Source organism: Vidua chalybeata, chromosome 8 (genome assembly GCF_026979565.1).
Source record: "Vidua chalybeata isolate OUT-0048 chromosome 8, bVidCha1 merged haplotype, whole genome shotgun sequence".
Classification (NCBI taxonomy): Eukaryota; Metazoa; Chordata; class Aves; order Passeriformes; family Viduidae; genus Vidua; species Vidua chalybeata.
The window spans coordinates 15,764,344-15,781,738 of NC_071537.1; the positions used below are offsets into that span (position 1 = coordinate 15,764,344).

At 35.3% G+C, this 17,395-nt stretch overlaps 1 protein-coding gene across 6 annotated transcripts in view; it reads right to left on the reverse strand.

The window, feature by feature from the left end:
- Window positions 1-2,355: 2,355 nt before the first annotated feature.
- The window catches only part of IDE (insulin degrading enzyme), a 52,829-nt gene continuing 37,789 nt past the window's right edge, over window positions 2,356-17,395 (reverse strand). For all 6 annotated transcript variants that reach the window (XM_053948774.1, XM_053948773.1, XM_053948768.1 and 3 more), the window contains 8 exons: window positions 17,251-17,342; window positions 14,884-14,995; window positions 13,665-13,832; window positions 11,429-11,701; window positions 9,395-9,456; window positions 7,948-8,020; window positions 6,203-6,270; window positions 2,356-5,009 (listed from right to left, as the gene is read on the reverse strand). In XM_053948774.1, coding sequence (XP_053804749.1) covers window positions 4,914-5,009; window positions 6,203-6,270; window positions 7,948-8,020; window positions 9,395-9,456; window positions 11,429-11,701; window positions 13,665-13,832; window positions 14,884-14,995; window positions 17,251-17,342 — 944 coding nt within the window. In that variant the 3' untranslated portion in view covers window positions 2,356-4,913. The remainder of the gene's footprint in view (window positions 5,010-6,202; window positions 6,271-7,947; window positions 8,021-9,394; window positions 9,457-11,428; window positions 11,702-13,664; window positions 13,833-14,883; window positions 14,996-17,250; window positions 17,343-17,395) is intronic.

Here is a 17,395-nt window from a genome sequence, read left to right on the forward strand (position 1 = left end):
AATACCATTTTTGCACATGCTCTGAAATGACTCAGCCTTAACCATCTAAAATGCATTAATTTTGGTCTCCTACATCTGCCTGGAATTCACAAATAGCTCTTCTTCTTTGCCATCACAGGAGTCCATCCTTTACAACAGAATTCATATTAAATATATGCTTTTCTATACACAACACAGTGGTTAGCTGAAGTTACCAAAACATCAACCTTATTTCCATTTTCTATTAGATTCTTCCCTAGCCTATCCTTCCCACTTTCCAGGTTACTAACCTAGGCTGAGGACCTCCTCATTCCCCTCTGTGGAACCTGTGCTGATTCTGTAAGTGTTCCCCACCAGAGCAGATGTGTGTTTGAGCCTACAAGTACCACAGGACACCCAGTTCTGTGTATGGGTGGAGGGGAGGGCTGGAAAGGGTCCTGAGTTCCAGCTGCTGCTCCAGTGAAATTCTACATGCCTTTGGTAGTCACTGGACAAGTAGCACAATTCCTTGCTTCCCTTTTTGAAAAGGAAGCTGAGCAGACAGTGAAAATCTGTAACAGATATCCGATGCAGAAGGAAGCACATCTAACACCCAGTAAAGTGGTGGCAAATCCTCAGGAAGATGCAGGATTTGAACTTGGATGCCTCTCCCTGGAGTTTCCCAAAGGCTAAGCCTGGTCACTTCCTTGCACTTGGAGCAATCCCATCCATTTTATATTCCCCCATCCATTGCACAGTCAAGTAATTTAATCAGGAATTTTGCACTGTACCACTAAAGACAGCCTTAAAAATTAACAGTGCCAAATGCTCATCAGTGTGATGTCTACATCTTTTAATGCTGCACTTGGGCTTAGAAATGTTAATTTAGAAAGCCATAAATATTTTTCTTAAATTCTGTTTACATGCTTGAGTTCAAATAAGTTGATTTAATTGTGACAATCTCCTGGGCCTTAGGCCTTACACACTTTGTTCCTTTGAACTGCAATTCAAATTTCACCATTACCATTATATTCCACCCACATCACATACTGTCACTTATATTCTTTGAATGGTAAATAGAAATGTTTCAAATAAAAGCCTTTCAGCAAAATCTATATAGGCTTCTTTTAAAATTCCAAGGTACAAAAGGGGCCTGACTTTCTGATCTCTTCTGGCTTTAAAATACCCAGAGGTGCCTTGTATTAGCAACAATATTAAAAACTGACTTGCAAACCAAATATTTCAGAACTGGATTTGAGCATCACGTTAGGTATGAGCTCAAGCAAAGGCCTCAGTGTCACTGTGGATGACCATGTCAGCTCAATGGTCACCTACTGAAAAAACATGGGAAAAATGTACAAAAATGTAAAAGATGTTTTTTCACTTTACAGCAGACCTACAGTAAAAGCACACTAACCAGTTAAGTAGGAAAGAAAAGGTAAAGTTCTGCTGATCCTGTTTTAAAACAAGAGCTAGATAACAATAAATGAAGTTAAAAAGGTGTGTAACACTTTTGCAGATGCTATGATTACACTGTGGAACACATTATCAATAAGGGCTGCTCACATCCAAGGGCTTAAATAAACTGAACAAGCTCAAGCATTCTTTTATGGCTAACAGTATTAAAGTAGATTTGGATAGCTTCATTTTTTTAAGACAGTAAAGTCAGTAAGTCAAGACTTACACCAACCCCTAACAACTGGGAGTGGACAAAGCCCTGGTGTTGGGGATGAGTTATTTTCCAGGTGGGCTGTTGGAATTTCTTTCCCCCCTGAGAGTACCAGCCACTCTTCCCAGTGCCAAGGACAAAACCTGTCTCTCTTAAGGCTGCTCACTGTCATGTATTACTTCAAGGAGTCCCCTCAGAAGAGCAGGAGGGCCTGCTGACTTGTATCTTTATGCTGTCAGAGTTGACATTATTTACTACTTTAACAATCACACACTCCTAACCTTTTGAAATGCAGTCTTTTGGTGTGCATAGAACAAAGAAAATGACCAGGCAAAGTAATTTCTCCAAACCAACACTATAAAGCTGCACTAGGCAAGATTCACTCTGGCTGCAGCCATGTCCTAAATTTACAGTTTCAGATTTGATAATTAAAATTCTGTCTTGTGCAAATATTTCTACTTTTATATTACTAAGTTTTTCATACACTTAGAGGGCAGCAGAGGTGGATCTACCTAAGAGGTATGGGATGCCACATGGGGAAGTCCTCTGAAACTTCCCGAGAAGTGCCTGGGAGCACTTCTGCAGCAATGCTATTTAATGGCTTAAACTAGTCCAGCTGGATAGCAGAAAATCCCATTTAATGTCTAATAAAAAACATGCACAGACTGATAGATGTAACATTACCAGTATGCAAAAATTAAAATGAAACAAATTAAGAACTCCAAACATTAAATTCAGATTGTTTATTGTAAACAGAATAACTCTAGCACTCTGTCATACTGGCTGTGTCACATGCACCCAATTCCACATCAACTGCTTAAAATAGCACTTGCAAAAATTACAGTTATGTAATAATAATTTATGGTTTCTTACATAAACTAATTAACAAGCACTAAAATTGAATTACAGTGTATTCTAGGTAGTTCTTTATTGCTTGTAGACACTGCAGCTTTGGATCCATTAGAATGAACCCATTAGTATGCCTGAGTTTATCAAAATTTACTGCTATATCAAACTCAGAAACTGTAAAATGCTGGAGAACACTTAAAAGCAATTAAGAGTTGCTGGAAAACTACATGGGTTTCCACATCCAGTCACAGAATTTTGAGGATATACATTTTTTCCCCTGGAAAACATGATTTGTGAGCTGAGTGTTATATACTCTTCTATTCCAATTTATTTATATAATCTGTTAAGAGTTGATAGTACTTCCATGAATATATATATATATTTATTTTTACACACAATAGGAGCCATTTCATTATATTCACCATAAGAGTGGCATGTTTAAATACTAAATCCCAAAATATATATTTTTATAATATGTTGTCAAAACCTTTATATATAATACAAATACTTTTACTAAAGGAAAACTATAAACAAAAGTGAAATGCAAGAAGGCAAAAATCCTCATGTGGAGGATCCATGAAAAATGTGAGCAGAGACATCTTTACTGGTTTTGTTTAGTCTGTATTTATTTTTTTTTACTCGTCATCAGGTTAAAAAAGATGCTAGTGGCCTTCCTTGGCAACAGGTTACATCACAAACTCAGTGAATTTATTAAAAAGATACTGAAACATGTACCATTAACCTTTAAAACAACTTTTAAATGCATCATATTTATTCAGTTAGAAGAGACTCTCAAATAAACCCAACTTAAGGCCCTTTCCCTGTCAAGCATTCATTTCATTTGGCCTCAGAGCCAATGTAAGAACCAACATTGATTCAATCACAGAACAGCTCTATTGAATACACCAGGATTCTGATGTTTGACACACATGCCTGTCACATCAGGGCATTACTTTCAGGCTCTTTTAGTAAGAAACAAATTCTCACTAACACCTCTGATGAGCAGATTTTATACCTTCAGTATAAAACTCTCTCCTGTCTAAGTGACATCTCTTTTATGTATTACAGAGGCAGGAAAACTTCATGCTCCTTGCCTTTTCCGTTGTGGGTACTGTCCCAAGCACAAGACCACTCTGCAGAAGTCAGTAAAGTTGGTGAGACACCTTATACTGTTTTATCATTTTGCTACGTTATAGAATATATATATATATATATAAATATAAACATTATTTCAGCATAATTCTTGATCCTTCTGAGTTCTGCACAGCCTTCTTCCCAGCAGCAGGAGCAAACCCTTTGTGATGTAACCTGAAGCACAGGATGTGCTGTAGCACTGCTGCCCCAGCACTGCACTGTCACAAACACCTTCCTGAAGGACAAGAGGGACCCACACAGGCATCAAAATAATGATGTATCTGACTCATTAGAGTGCCTCTATTTGACATGCATCTGTTCTTGAGTAAAGAACACGTGTGTTTTTAAAGGTATTTTCACTGCTGAGTGCTTTGCTGGACTGAGACCCAACGTAACAGCTGAGGCAAAACAGACTGAATTCTCCATCAGCACATATGCAACTGAAAACAAAAAATGACACCAAAGAAAGTATTTGATATACCAAATGGACAGTTCACAGTAATGCTGTAAAACTGAATAGGATGTTGACAGAAAGAGACTGGGACAACACTTTGTTAACAAAAGTAAGATGCACTAATAAAGTGTTTCCAGCATTTTACTAGTTTTAATATAAAATGTCCCCGAATTTGTATAGAAAGATTAAAATCATGCCCTTATCTTCAATTATTCTCATTAAGACAATTCTCTCACCTATTATTGTGTTGTCAAATTTCCTTTTTTTCAGCCCCACTGGTCTTCATAAAACTTAAATAGAAAATATGTTGGTTGCATTGCGGATCAATTAAAAAAGTATCATTCAACACGTCACTTCAAAAAAATGTGAAAGTCTCTATTTTCAAGAAAAATTGTTGACCCCATCCCAAAAAGGACTTACTTATCTCACCCCCTCCAAATCCCAATAAAACAATTATTGGGATACTAAACAGTGTTTTTCAGGAGTAACAAGCACATTTCAAGCAACTTTGTTTGCTCTGGAGGGTTATTTCATCAAAATGAAATTCTGAAGGGATATGTTATTTTAAAAATATACTGCATCTACAAGTTTTTTTATTATTGTTGTTTCAGTTGATTTTGGTTTTTAACAGGTTGTCTGTAATATAAATGACACATGACCACAACTGATTTTTATATACCCTCTATCCCTAACACACAGCTAATGTCAAATGAACCAAGAAGGAATTCGGGACTTCCATAATGAACAGAACCATTTATCCCAATGATCTTTAATAATTTTGTTCATCACAAAGTCCCCTGAAACCATGTCAGTACTGATCATTTGCATGTCTTCATCCATTGGGGTTCTTCACAGTTTTGCAGCCATGAAATTGATATGTGGTTTCACCAGTGGGAAGAGCGGCAGACTGCGCTTGAATTCTGTCATATTTTCAATCACACTTGGCTGCAAAGAAGTGCATGCAAGAAAAAGTCTGCTCAGTATCTTTTATCAGAAAAGTGGCAAATTCCTTGCTTTTCATTTTAACTGCTGCTACAGCTACATATAAATATACCTGTCTTGCTCTTTTCTACAATATTAGTGATTCATACTTCATTATTACATTACAGGAACCTCCAAAACACAATGTTACTTCTTATTAAACAACTGGTTTGATAATTGTATCATTTCAAACAGCTATAATGCAGTAACTGCATTGCTAATAACATCAGAATCTCCAATAAATGCAGAGCTGATCTTTTCATTTTCATTCTACTTCAGAGCACCCAACCTGTCCTTTGAACATCAGAGTAAGATCATAACCACAATAGCTATTCTATGCACTATTATTTTTAGATGCAGTAACAAAGTAAGCTAATATTTCAGTCATAATGGCTAATATATCCTCATACTATTCATACAGAAATTTCTGCTCATGGCAATTATTTCACCTGTAAGGTCTGATGAAGAACACAGACCTACCACACTATGAAAAGTTAAATCACCTGTTGGGACAAACACTGCCATCCTTCAAGAAAAGTCACTGAAGGTCCAGTAAGGGCCCAGTGCTGTCCTATCCAACCACAGAGAAATCTGTAATACTGTATGAACAGAATTTGCCAGATTGTTTCCTCCTCAATTAAACACATTGACAGGAATGTGCATTAATATTTTAGACTTTAAGAAAATGACCAAATAGTTGGTTTTGCTGTTGCTTTGGGGTTGGTGGGTTGTTTGGGTTTTTTTAAACAAAGATGATAAATTTGTTGATGCATATGCATCTCTATCTTGACACCTGATTCATCTGATCATATAGAAATCAGTATTTGCAGACAATAATCACCTGTATTTAATCCACAGTGCAGATACCCAGTGCAGTTTACTACTACTATTAGCTTTCGTTTCAGAGGACTAAAGAGAATCAAGGAAAATGGTCAAATTGGTAAAAAGAAAAATCAGGAAAATCCCCGTTATTATTGAGGACAAAAATGCATGTACAAAAGAGCTAAAACATCAGCCCCATGACAGCAACAATTTCCAGAGGTCTGTTTCTCCCTATAAATTCTTATTTAATGATACAAAAGATTCAGATTAAGAATCTAGAGTCTCTAGATTAAGAATGTAGGCTAAGAATTTTTTTGTGTGTTGTTTCTTTTTACCTGTGGTAGTGGTGGTGCTGGTGCCAGGTTCACATCATTTTGGCATGGGAATTCTCCAACAACAGGGCCTATTTAACATCAGCAAAATTAATTTGGGACCATAATTTAATGACTATCTCTTACATAACTGATAAATTGTTTTCTCTTATAAGACAGGTATCTAAACAAAGCACCTTTATTTAAGTATTTAAAGTAAAAAAAATTAAATATTTAAATTTTGAAGTATGACTAAATAAGGTTTTATAAACATTTTGCTTTTATATTACAAGTCTGTCTGTAGAAATACAGATATTAATTCATTATTTTATCTGAAAACATGAGTTGAGGCAGTGGCTTTTATTCATTTTACTCACACATAAAGACAGTGTAGAAATAAAAATTGCTAATCTGTTGATCAGTCAATACTTAAAACTGCTTCTCAGTACAAATTATGAGAACAGTAGCAAATGCCAGTGGTACGTACAAGAGCAGTGCAAGAAGAGCACATCATTTGATAAGGACATGCCTACAGAAGTGTACAGGTTTCTCCAGGTACCAAAAATCTGGACAGCAAGCCCAAGTATTCCCTGCCTATAACCATGCATGTCCTATTCCAATTACCCCAAAACTTATTTTTGCATTTCTAGTATCTTTTTTTTTCATGGCATAAGAGAGGCCAAATGCCAGATTAAAAGATTTAGGACTGGGGAGTTGTTTTAGGACTTGTTATAATTTCTGTAAGTAACCACTTGTCAGGTTGTCTTGCAAGCTCACCATTTTCTTGGGAAGGTACCATTCCAAGCAAGTAATACCCAATCTGGCAATGCAATTACTACACTTTAAGAAGTCTCCTCTAGATAGGAAAAGTTTTAGAACTATTTCTATTTAGCAATTACCAGTCGTGAAAACTGGAAAGGTGCTTTGAAGCAAGTCTTCCTTACTCAGCTGCAAAGTTGTAATTTCTACACTACCATAAAAACCAATCCTTCTGAGGCAGAAGGGAGTTTTCATGACATGCACGCAGGATCTGCATCTCTCTGTACTACAGACAAGCTTTTAATATTTTTGACTTTGCAAACAAATGCACGTTGGAATTTAAGTTCAGTATAAAATGGTAAAAGATTTACAAATGAAACCTTAGAAGTTTTTCCTCTCAGTTTATTCATATTAACCAGAAACGCTTCTAGCCTTTTGCTTCTTGAATTCTAAAACTGAATAATACAGTTTAGAATGCACAACCAATCTATATTACTTCAAAACAAAACCTAAATAAAAGTTGACCTTCTTAAGTTTAAATAAAACATTTGACATTCCCAGAGGTTTTTGTTTTTGTTTGTTTTCCCCTTTGAGGGTGCTTGAATACTATTGTGGACATTCATTGCTAGCTTGGCAAAAAAATGCTCACACTGGATTGATAACTGTATATTCTAATTTTGGGCCTGTTGGGGGTTTTTCTCCCCTGCAGGACTATTAGAAAGTTTAATGTTTGCTTTAAAATACTGGCTTGAAAACAGAAGTGTTATTTTAGGACTTATTGTTTTATTATCAACATACTTCAAAATATTGGTAAGCTGAAAAACTTGTCTAAAAAATGAACAAAAAATCTGAAGCACCCATGTGAAGTACACCTTTTTCCCCTAAAGAGTATATCATCTCCAAAGCTGAGTTTTTATTACAGTGGATTTGTAAGATATAACATGGCTATCTGTAACTATGACTTGCAGGAACAGAAATTGATTAAATATTATATTCAGCACAATACTTACAGGAATCCATTTCCCTTGCAAGGACGTGTACTGATACCTTGTGTCTTCTGGGAGCATCTACTGCCAACAGCACCTACAGTAAAAAATATCAAGTCCTTCAGGCGTAGGAAGTATTCCTTAGACATTATAAAATAGCAAAAAGAAGGAGAGCATTTAAATTTTAAGTTAGGCCTTAAAATGGGGGATGAATTTTGGGATGTGCCTTCAAGTGTTATTAAAAGTCATCCATACAGTACTCTTGAATTATTTTACCATCAAGTTAAGCAATTCATGTACTGCTTGGAACTCAGAAAAACTGTAAGTAATAGAAATTCAGCCATTAACTATCATAGTACCAGGAATGCAAACTAAAATCTCTGCAGAACTTTCAATTCCTAGCAGCCTTCTGGAAGCACATCACCCTGAACACAACCATTAAATTCAGCTGGACTAGCCCACAAATCTAGCCTGTTATTTCTGCTCTGGAATGCTGAGCATTGGTGTAAGCAAAATAGTATAGATTCCTACAAACCCAGAATATGCATACGCATCCAAAAGTTCTCATTTATTAAACAACAGGTACTGAAATTCCATTTACTAACTTTGCATTTGCTGCATGACTTCATGTATGCTATTGTACTATTAAAAAAATTAAAAGTAAAGAACCCCCTCTGCCCAGCAGAGGAAAAAAGAAGACAGACATACACATGCCCATCCTTCTTCATGGGCAGAAATTTCTCCATCCAATAATAAATTCTGAAGAATTAAGTCGATCTGATTTTCCAAAGAACTCTCCGAGCTACCAGCTACTCCAAAAGTAATAAACTCCATGAGCACTTTGCAATATAGTGAAATACCATTGTCTACAACATATAAAAAACCAGAAAGAATGATGTCCAAATTTTTTTTATACTGGTGGGGGGATAACAGGGACAGGACAGGGACACATTTGAATCACTTATATTGGATATCCATCTGAGTTAAAATGTACAATTACTGCATCATTATGCTGTTCCTTTGCTCTGCCTAACCATTAGAGGAACAAAAATCCCTACTGATTTACTTTTACACTGAACAAAGCTTTAAAATTATCTGTTTCATTCACAATTCATGCCTGTAAAATAAGCTGAATCACTGACTGGTTGAAGAAGAAGATAAAAGAAAAATTTTTGCAATTTTGTCCAGGCTTGGTCATAGAGCAGCACATTTTATATTCATAAAGAAAAGATAAATGAAACAAGAATAAGAGCCAGCAAGGAAAAAAAAACACAACAAAACCCTAAAATTCTGTGCAATTTTTACAGTTGCTATTAAACTAAGTAATATTCAGGAAATAAAAGATACCTGCATTCATTTTATCATCTACCTAAAACAGGTGTCAGTATATCCCTTCAGAGCATGCACAAGTAAGATTCAATTGTACCTCCATCTCATTCTAAGTAACATTTTAGTTGCATGACTAACTTACCTTGTAGAACTGTATAATGTCATCCTTGGTCAGGGTCTTCAGATAAGCCACTTCAATGTTATCTGCACAACAATAGTACAAATTAGAGAAAGTCTGCAGATCACAGCTGGTTATTAGCACCCTGCTTATACAAAGTATACTTCTTTCAAATTCAGATGCTGTAATTGACTGCAAATGAAAAGCTTTTCATTGTTATCTTTTGAGTTAATACTTGCTTCACTAAAAATGTCAGTAGAACCTTGGCAGAAAATTATACTTCAATAAGTCTATTTGATTTGACTTACTGAAAAATGCATGTTTGAAGAATACCGATTGCACAGCTAAAATAGATATGCCTACTCTTGTATATTATCTTCAAATCAGTTACACATATCTAATGCAGACTGGTTATAGATGGTTTTTATTCACAGTTAGGAAACAGGATGGTAGGACATACTTTTACAGAAATGTCAAGGAATAGTGCCTACATACCCCTTAAGAAGTAGTCACACCTTTAAGATATCTGGGGACAATGTGCTTCAGTTGCTACATTCCTTCATATTAATTAAACTGTCACAGACTAATCACCTAATATCATTGCTGCTTAAGCAGAAAGGTTTCTTGTAGGTGTTCTTGCTTTTCTTAGGATTAGCAAGAAGATCAAGGAAGAAACACGTGCAAGAGAACAGAAAACGAACAAGCCTGTAATGCAGGCTGTAAGTAATATGGAGTTCTATATGGAGGAAATAAAAAAATCAACAATACATTGTGTGTGTGTATATATATATATATATATAAAATACATAAAAATACAAACAATACAGTTTGGAAAACTAGGTAAGATTTGGGAGAAAACAGTAAAAGTAGTAATATTTAAAATGTACAAACAAAAAAATCCTTCCACTTCTTAAGGATGGAATACAAATTTCGGATTTTGACAATCCTAGTCATATTAAAATCATTAATGATATAAAATTACTAGTGGGCAGAGGGGAATTAAAGATATAAAAGTCAAGGGAAATAATAAGTGAGATTTAGGTATTAAAAATATGGCTAGACTTAGCAGTAAGAAATTCCAGAGAGATACTATTGATCCAATTATAATTGATCCAATTATGGTATAAACAGAAACACTTAAGGCTGAGAAATACCACACTATTTCATCAGACACAAAAAAAAGTACTTGAATGATAAATTTCCATTCCACTTCTTATGCTCAGGCATGAAACTTTTCAGTAGTTCTTATTCTCTCTACACCAAGCTAGATGACAAGTCAAAACTCTTCATTATTAAACAGCTCAGTGAATCATCGTGAAGCAAAAAGACTGTATTTGCTATCATGGAAAGGCAATATGGTACACATGAAGCAGAAGAGAAGTCACAGAATACAGAATGAGTTTTATGGAGGAAGCATATTATGCATGAAGACAGAAAATTACAGCTGTGAATAAGAGTCGAGACATTAAATTGTCAGGAAAAACTGATCTGTACCTAAATTGATTTTTTTTTTTTTTTTTTATAATGTTAGAAACTGTATTACTAATGTGTCTAACAGTATTAGTAATGTATCTCAGTATTTTTTTTTAAATTAATTTTAGAAGTATTTAAACAAATACAACTTAAATACTATGTAGGACCACACAGTAAATAAATGTCAGTCTATTTTCAGTAATAATACTAGAAGCTGGATCTCATTTCATCTCCTACAAACCTATAACCTTCAAAGCACCACAGATGAAAAAACCAAAAGAAATTAGTGTTTCTTCAAATCCACTCTAAGCTGAGACATTGCATGTTAGTTAAGATACCTGCTGTTGCCTCTGTCAACACTCCCTCAAAATAACTGCACAATGCAAAGAGAAACAGGGTTCCTATGAATGTGTGTACTGTCAGGAATGTCAGTGTGTATCTGACTGCATCACAGGAAATAAGACAGTAAATTATGTATAGGCTGTATAAAAGTTTAAGTTGTTCCCAAATGAATATGACACTCAACAGTCACAAATGCAGGCAGACTAGAGCATTCAGTTTTAAAGGAATTACCATTTGTCTTACCTCTGTCAAAGTTATACTGCTGGGAAATGATTTCTCCCCAGTATTTAGCACATTCTGCAGACAGCTTCTTTGGTTTGTCTAGACGACGAATTGCTAAAGCTTGGATGTGTTTTTGGAAGGCCTCTTCTGTCATGTCTTCTATGCATTTCTCCATAGTTTTTAGGAATGCTTCAACTCTGCTCTCTAAATAGTGTGGTGGCTTTTCAGATTGGATAATAAATCGCAGTCCTTGGATGCCGTTTGCCCGACGTGGGCCACTGAACACAATGTAACCTTGGCAAAACAAGAACAGCCACAGATGAAAAGAAATCCTTTGTAACAGCCTTGAATTTGCCAAATGCAGCATGTTTGGCAAGAAGGTAATGCTGTGCTAACTTAATTCTGTGTTATAAATAAAATAATGCAGGTTTTCAAAACGTGACACTGAATTCTTTTAGAACATCTTTATTTCACTGAGGTCAATATCAATTTAGGGGAGGGGCAAGGAGAAGATAAGGCACACTATGACAAAACAAAAGCAATTCTGCCATCAGGATCAGGTTACAGTCTTTGTTCACCCTTTTAATTACAAATTCTATCACATTTCAGTCTTTTAAATGCTGTTTTATAGTTTTCTTACAGTTTCCTGATGCTTATGTCAGAACTGGTTACAGTATTTCAGAGTTTTTATCTGAACAATTTAGGAGTATTACTGTGAGAACATCTTGAATGCTTCCATTTATACATCCCAGCATTTTACACAGCAGCATGACACTGCTGATTTATGTCCTACTTCTGATCCACTGTACCCTGCAGAGTTTTTTCTACAAAATTGCTACCTAGCCAGTTGCTTCCTGACTTGTATCTGTGCCATTGGTTGTTCCTGCCAAACTGTTCCTAACAAATTGCATCTTGTCTTCATTCAAGTCATGTTTCCAAAATGTCAAACTAATTTTAAATTCTAACTCTATCTTCCCACACACTTGCAGCCTCTCCCAAATTAGTATTATCTGAAGATTCAGTGAATACCCTCACTCTTCTATCATCCAGAATTTTGATGAATATAGCATGGAACACTGGATCACAACAGAGCTCTGTAGAACACCATTTTCCAAATTAACTATTCTCTGTTCTCCAGTCATGACCTTCTATGTACCTAAATGTGTATAGTTCTTCCACCTAGGTACTTCAGTAACAGTCTCTCATACCTTCTATCAATTTAGAACTAGCTTGAAAATATATTCCCTGTTTTCCTGGAATTTGAATTAAACTGACTAATCTATAATTTCCCTGCTTTTTCTCTTTCCTTTTTTTTTTAAGGAAACATGTAACATTTAGCTGTGTCCATCTTTCTAATACCTTATCATCCACAAATTTTCCATTATCTGTTATTTTCCTGTTCAAAAGTAAGACATGAACTTTGATTCCCAGTGTTTATTTTGGAAGTCATCTGGCCACAGTTGATAAATTTTAAGTGTAAACTAACTAAGCCATCCTGAATTTTCTGATGATTTGAATGTTTTGATTTTAATGATTTGATGACTTTTTTTCTACCATTGCCAACTTTTCTCCCCCACTTTCTCATACTGCTTAACCATTTATTGAAAGAATTCTTGTTACTACTTCTACTGTTTAGCAAACTTCTAACTCTTCAACGTCTTTTTCCCTAAGCTTTCTCAGAAATCTTACTAAGAATTCTATGAAATTTACTGGATTTTGATGGTATTTCTACTGTCTCTCCTCCTAAGTCTTGTGAGCTCTATTATTTGGCAAATATGGAGTGCTGGACTAAACTAGTTCTTCCTCAGTTCCCCCCCTCTCTCTTTAGCTGTTACTGCCAACTTCTATACAAAACTTGCCACCAGCACATTTCAATGCACCTAGAAGTAGGGTCACAAGAAGGAAACATCAAACTACTATTGATTCTTTAAGAAGATCTAGAAATTGAGGGGACTGATCCTTCTTTTGGTAAATCCTAACATGACGTTTTCTGTACAGCAATCGCACTTTTTTGAGTTGGAGCTGATTTCAGATATTTTAGACATCTTAAAAATCATGCCTGCTTGTTCTTATTTTAGACTCTGTGCACAGTAGAATTTCTCTGAGTCATGAGCAGTTAAGATGATTTACATTTACCAAGTGTCCTTTAAATGGCATTCACTAAGCAGGGAGAGAACAGCTCCTCCTCAGGTCTCGTGTGAGCGCGTGACTGGGACAGCTCGTGTGCACACAGACACCACCACTCCTGAGAACTCACCTAACTGCTCCTGGGTGCGCAGGGTATTGAAGCATGGCTCTGAGATAATCTGGCAAAAGAGCTCCAAAAACATATTCTCAGAAGTACTCTGCATGTCTGTCTGGTAATATATTTCAATGCCACAGTTGTTATGAACCTCATTTCTCTGTTGATATACAAACCAACCTCCTAAAAGACAAAGTTAAAACAATGAAGTTCATTGAAGTGTACATTCCTACTGTTGGCAATTAAAAATATAATGGTCTAAGGTTCGTGGACTTATACTAAATGGTTTAGGACTGTTAAAACAGGATTTCCACTAGGAGCATACTTTTCATGAGAGAAGAAAAGAATGTATCATTTTACCATCAAAATGCTGCCACTTGGAAATATTAGCAAGTAAATTGAAACTGGCTGCTTCTCTTCAAGCAACTATTTTTGGAACTGCAGTGAAATTCTACATTGGCTCTACTGTGTAAACAGTTTCTAAAGACAATCTGCCAGAAATTATTATGAACATTAAAAATAATTCAGCATTTTAATATCAACAACCTCGTTTGTATATGGTAGCTTCCACAGACGATCAGCTAGGGGTAATTTATCTTGTCTGTACAGCTACATATGCCACCACTCCGAGCAATACCTTGAACCTCCTTTTTACAAAAAACTTTTTCCACCATGGAAGTAAAAGCATACAAGTGCTACATGACCAAAAGAATTTGTGTAAGGAAAAAAAATTATTTGTGTAAGAGCTTTTTGTTTTTGCAAAGAGTCATTACATGGAATTCTTAATGGTCAATTAATACTCAGAAATGCTCAAAGAATGGTTTTTACTCAAATGTATATACTCTGTGTAGCAGACTGGGATAGGGCTCTTATTTCCATAAATTGTAACAAGTGACTTGGAACTGAAGTGCAGAATTGTATGATTACAGAAGGGCTTTGGATTGACAGTCACCAAAACATCGTCCATGTCATCCCAAGAAGTCCAATTTACATACACAAATTAAACTATAAATCAAAGTAATTGTCACATATACTAGAAAGGTCATGTATTAGTACCGAAATTTATCAGTAAAGCCACACCCTAACTATATTTCTGAATTTTAAGTTTAGAGTAACTTGAAGAAAGTTTGACTTCAGAACACACTCCTAGCAGCACAGTAATATGCATTTTAAAATGCTGTGAGCAAGGGAAAGCTCAATTTAATGTGCCTTAAATATCAATCATTTAACTTACTGTCAGGAAGCTGCACTTCTCTGTACCTCACTAGCTGACTGGGAAGGAGTGGCTTTGTATGAGCATGCTCAATGAGAGTATCCTCAACCATCTGCATAATTCCTAATGCAGCCTGGAAAAGAAAACATAAGAGGATTTTTAATGATCATTAGTTATTCTGTATTTAACAGCAGCATAAGACTTTCCAATTACTGATGGTGCTGTGAGAGAAAAGAAAAAAAAAATCAGAAATAGAAAGTAGGAATACTGTAATTCAATACAAATACAGTAGAAGTTAAGTAGATTAGAGAAGTGGGAGTGTGGAGGGCAAGAGTTGGTTTGTGTCTTCTATATGTTTAAATTGTCTACACATTTAACTACTCCTACTTCTCCACAGTGCTTCTGATACTAAAGCTCAGTGGGGTAATTTTTTTTCACTTTCCCTCCATCACTTGATGTGCTCATCTTTCAAAGCGAAAATGAGATATCTCAAATGTATGTCTCAAAGCAAATGGCATTTCAGTAGATGAAAATTTTAAGGAAACAAATGGTTAAGGTCAAGGATGCATTTCATTGATGTGCTGGTGGTGTTAAGACTCATTGCCCAAATATTTTATTTGATGGATTACAATAATAATTAAAAAAAAATATAAGGAGTGAAAAAAATCCAAAGTCATTACTTTCACTCAAGGATTTAACCTCAATAGCTTCATCTCTTAAGGGTTATGTGTTCTTGTAGCCTGCACACTGGAAATTGCAGGAACTTGTTACAAAGTAGTTTTGGCTGAAAGCTAAAATATCTCATTCTGCATTGCCATAAACTCACAACACAAGTGATTTTATAAAAAACATGCAAAAGGTTTGAAAACTTAATAAAGATACACCCTACCAACACCTCCAAAAGCCCCATGCAGCATCAAAGACAAAAGATTGAGGTCTAAAAACAACAGTTTAAAAATTCAGAGAAAAAGACTATTCTTTCAGTCAAGTCATCATATTAAAATATTGACAACACGACTGCTCAGACATGTTCTGAACAGGATTACTTTACTTTTCATCCACTTGCAGCAAATAAATAAAAGAAAGTGTCAAAAAAAAAAAAAGTATCAGAATGAAACTAAAGAAAAAATAGGAATTTCAAGCAGCTAGATAAATCTAATTTTTCAAGTCCAGATTCACTGAAAATTTTTTTCATGATTGAAAGGTGTCACAAGACAATGTAAATTTTGATTCATATTAGTTGGAAAAAATTCTTAGGTCCAGGTTAAAATTGCTGAGTTTTATCAGTGATTATCACATAATGGGTACTGAAGGACAGACAACTTTTTGTAGTTTCTATTCAGGGAGGTTTGCAGATAATTTCTAAATATCACACAGCTATGGGTATACCAGGATATCCTTCCCAGTTCTTTAGCTGTAGGACTTTCGACAGCCACCCATTATGCCAAGTAAAGAATACACTTCTCTGACACAACTGCACCCTCATGGAAAATCTAAAAAAAATCTGGGCATTCAGTTCTATTTCCAGAAGCAACTGACTTTTGTATACCAACACGTAAGAAATAAGGAAGGAAGAAGAGACTATTTTTAAATTTCTCTGCAAGAAGAATACCCTCTAAAAATTTTTAACAAGTACTTTAGAGACATTCTTGACAAAGAAAAGTTTGTCTCTCCATGCTTTTAGCTCCTTCCTATCTTATTTCCTTTACAAATTAACTTTCTCCTTCATCATCAGTCACAAGCAGCATCTATAACAGCTCTTGCTAGCAGAACTATCCCAGAGCTGTTCTGACACAAAATATTGTACACCTTATGAAAAAAGAATGCAAAAACATACAAAAAAAGTACTAAAATTTGTATTGGTACATATATTGAAGTATTTCTTATGACTTCGTATGCAAATACAAACTGAAGACAAAAGAAATGGTTTCTGAGTTTTACTCCCCTGAGAGCTGACACTTGGCTTTTTCATGGTCTGCCATTACTGTTTAGCTATGTGCAAACTACTTCATTTCGAAGGATACTGGATTCTTAAAACTTTGCTAGTTATTCTAAAGGTTTTCAGTGGAAAAAAGCAAGATCTGCAGCACATTAGTCCTTCTGCAGCTTGACCACAGTAACAACATACAACACAGACTTTCAAATACATTGATCCTAAGTTGTCTTTATTAAGTTTCCAAGAGCAATATGGAGGCAGCACTTAGCCTAATAAAGCTGAAGTGGAAAAAATTATGCTCTCATACTCCTATAAAGATAAAAAAGTACAAAGTTAAATTATGAAATGACATTTGGCATAACTGCTTCAAGATCTGCAAAGATTAAACTAGTGCTCCATTTTTATGCTGCTTTTAAATAAAAAATGTTTTATTAAGAAAGTATCAAACCAACCTGTTTTGTTATATTGCCATGGAGAAGAGCTTCAATGTGTAACCGTGACAACAGCTGTGCTATGAAGGCCTTGAGACGGGGAAGGGTGACATCTACAATACATATTTAGACAGTTAAATCACTCAAATGCATTTTTAAATTATGA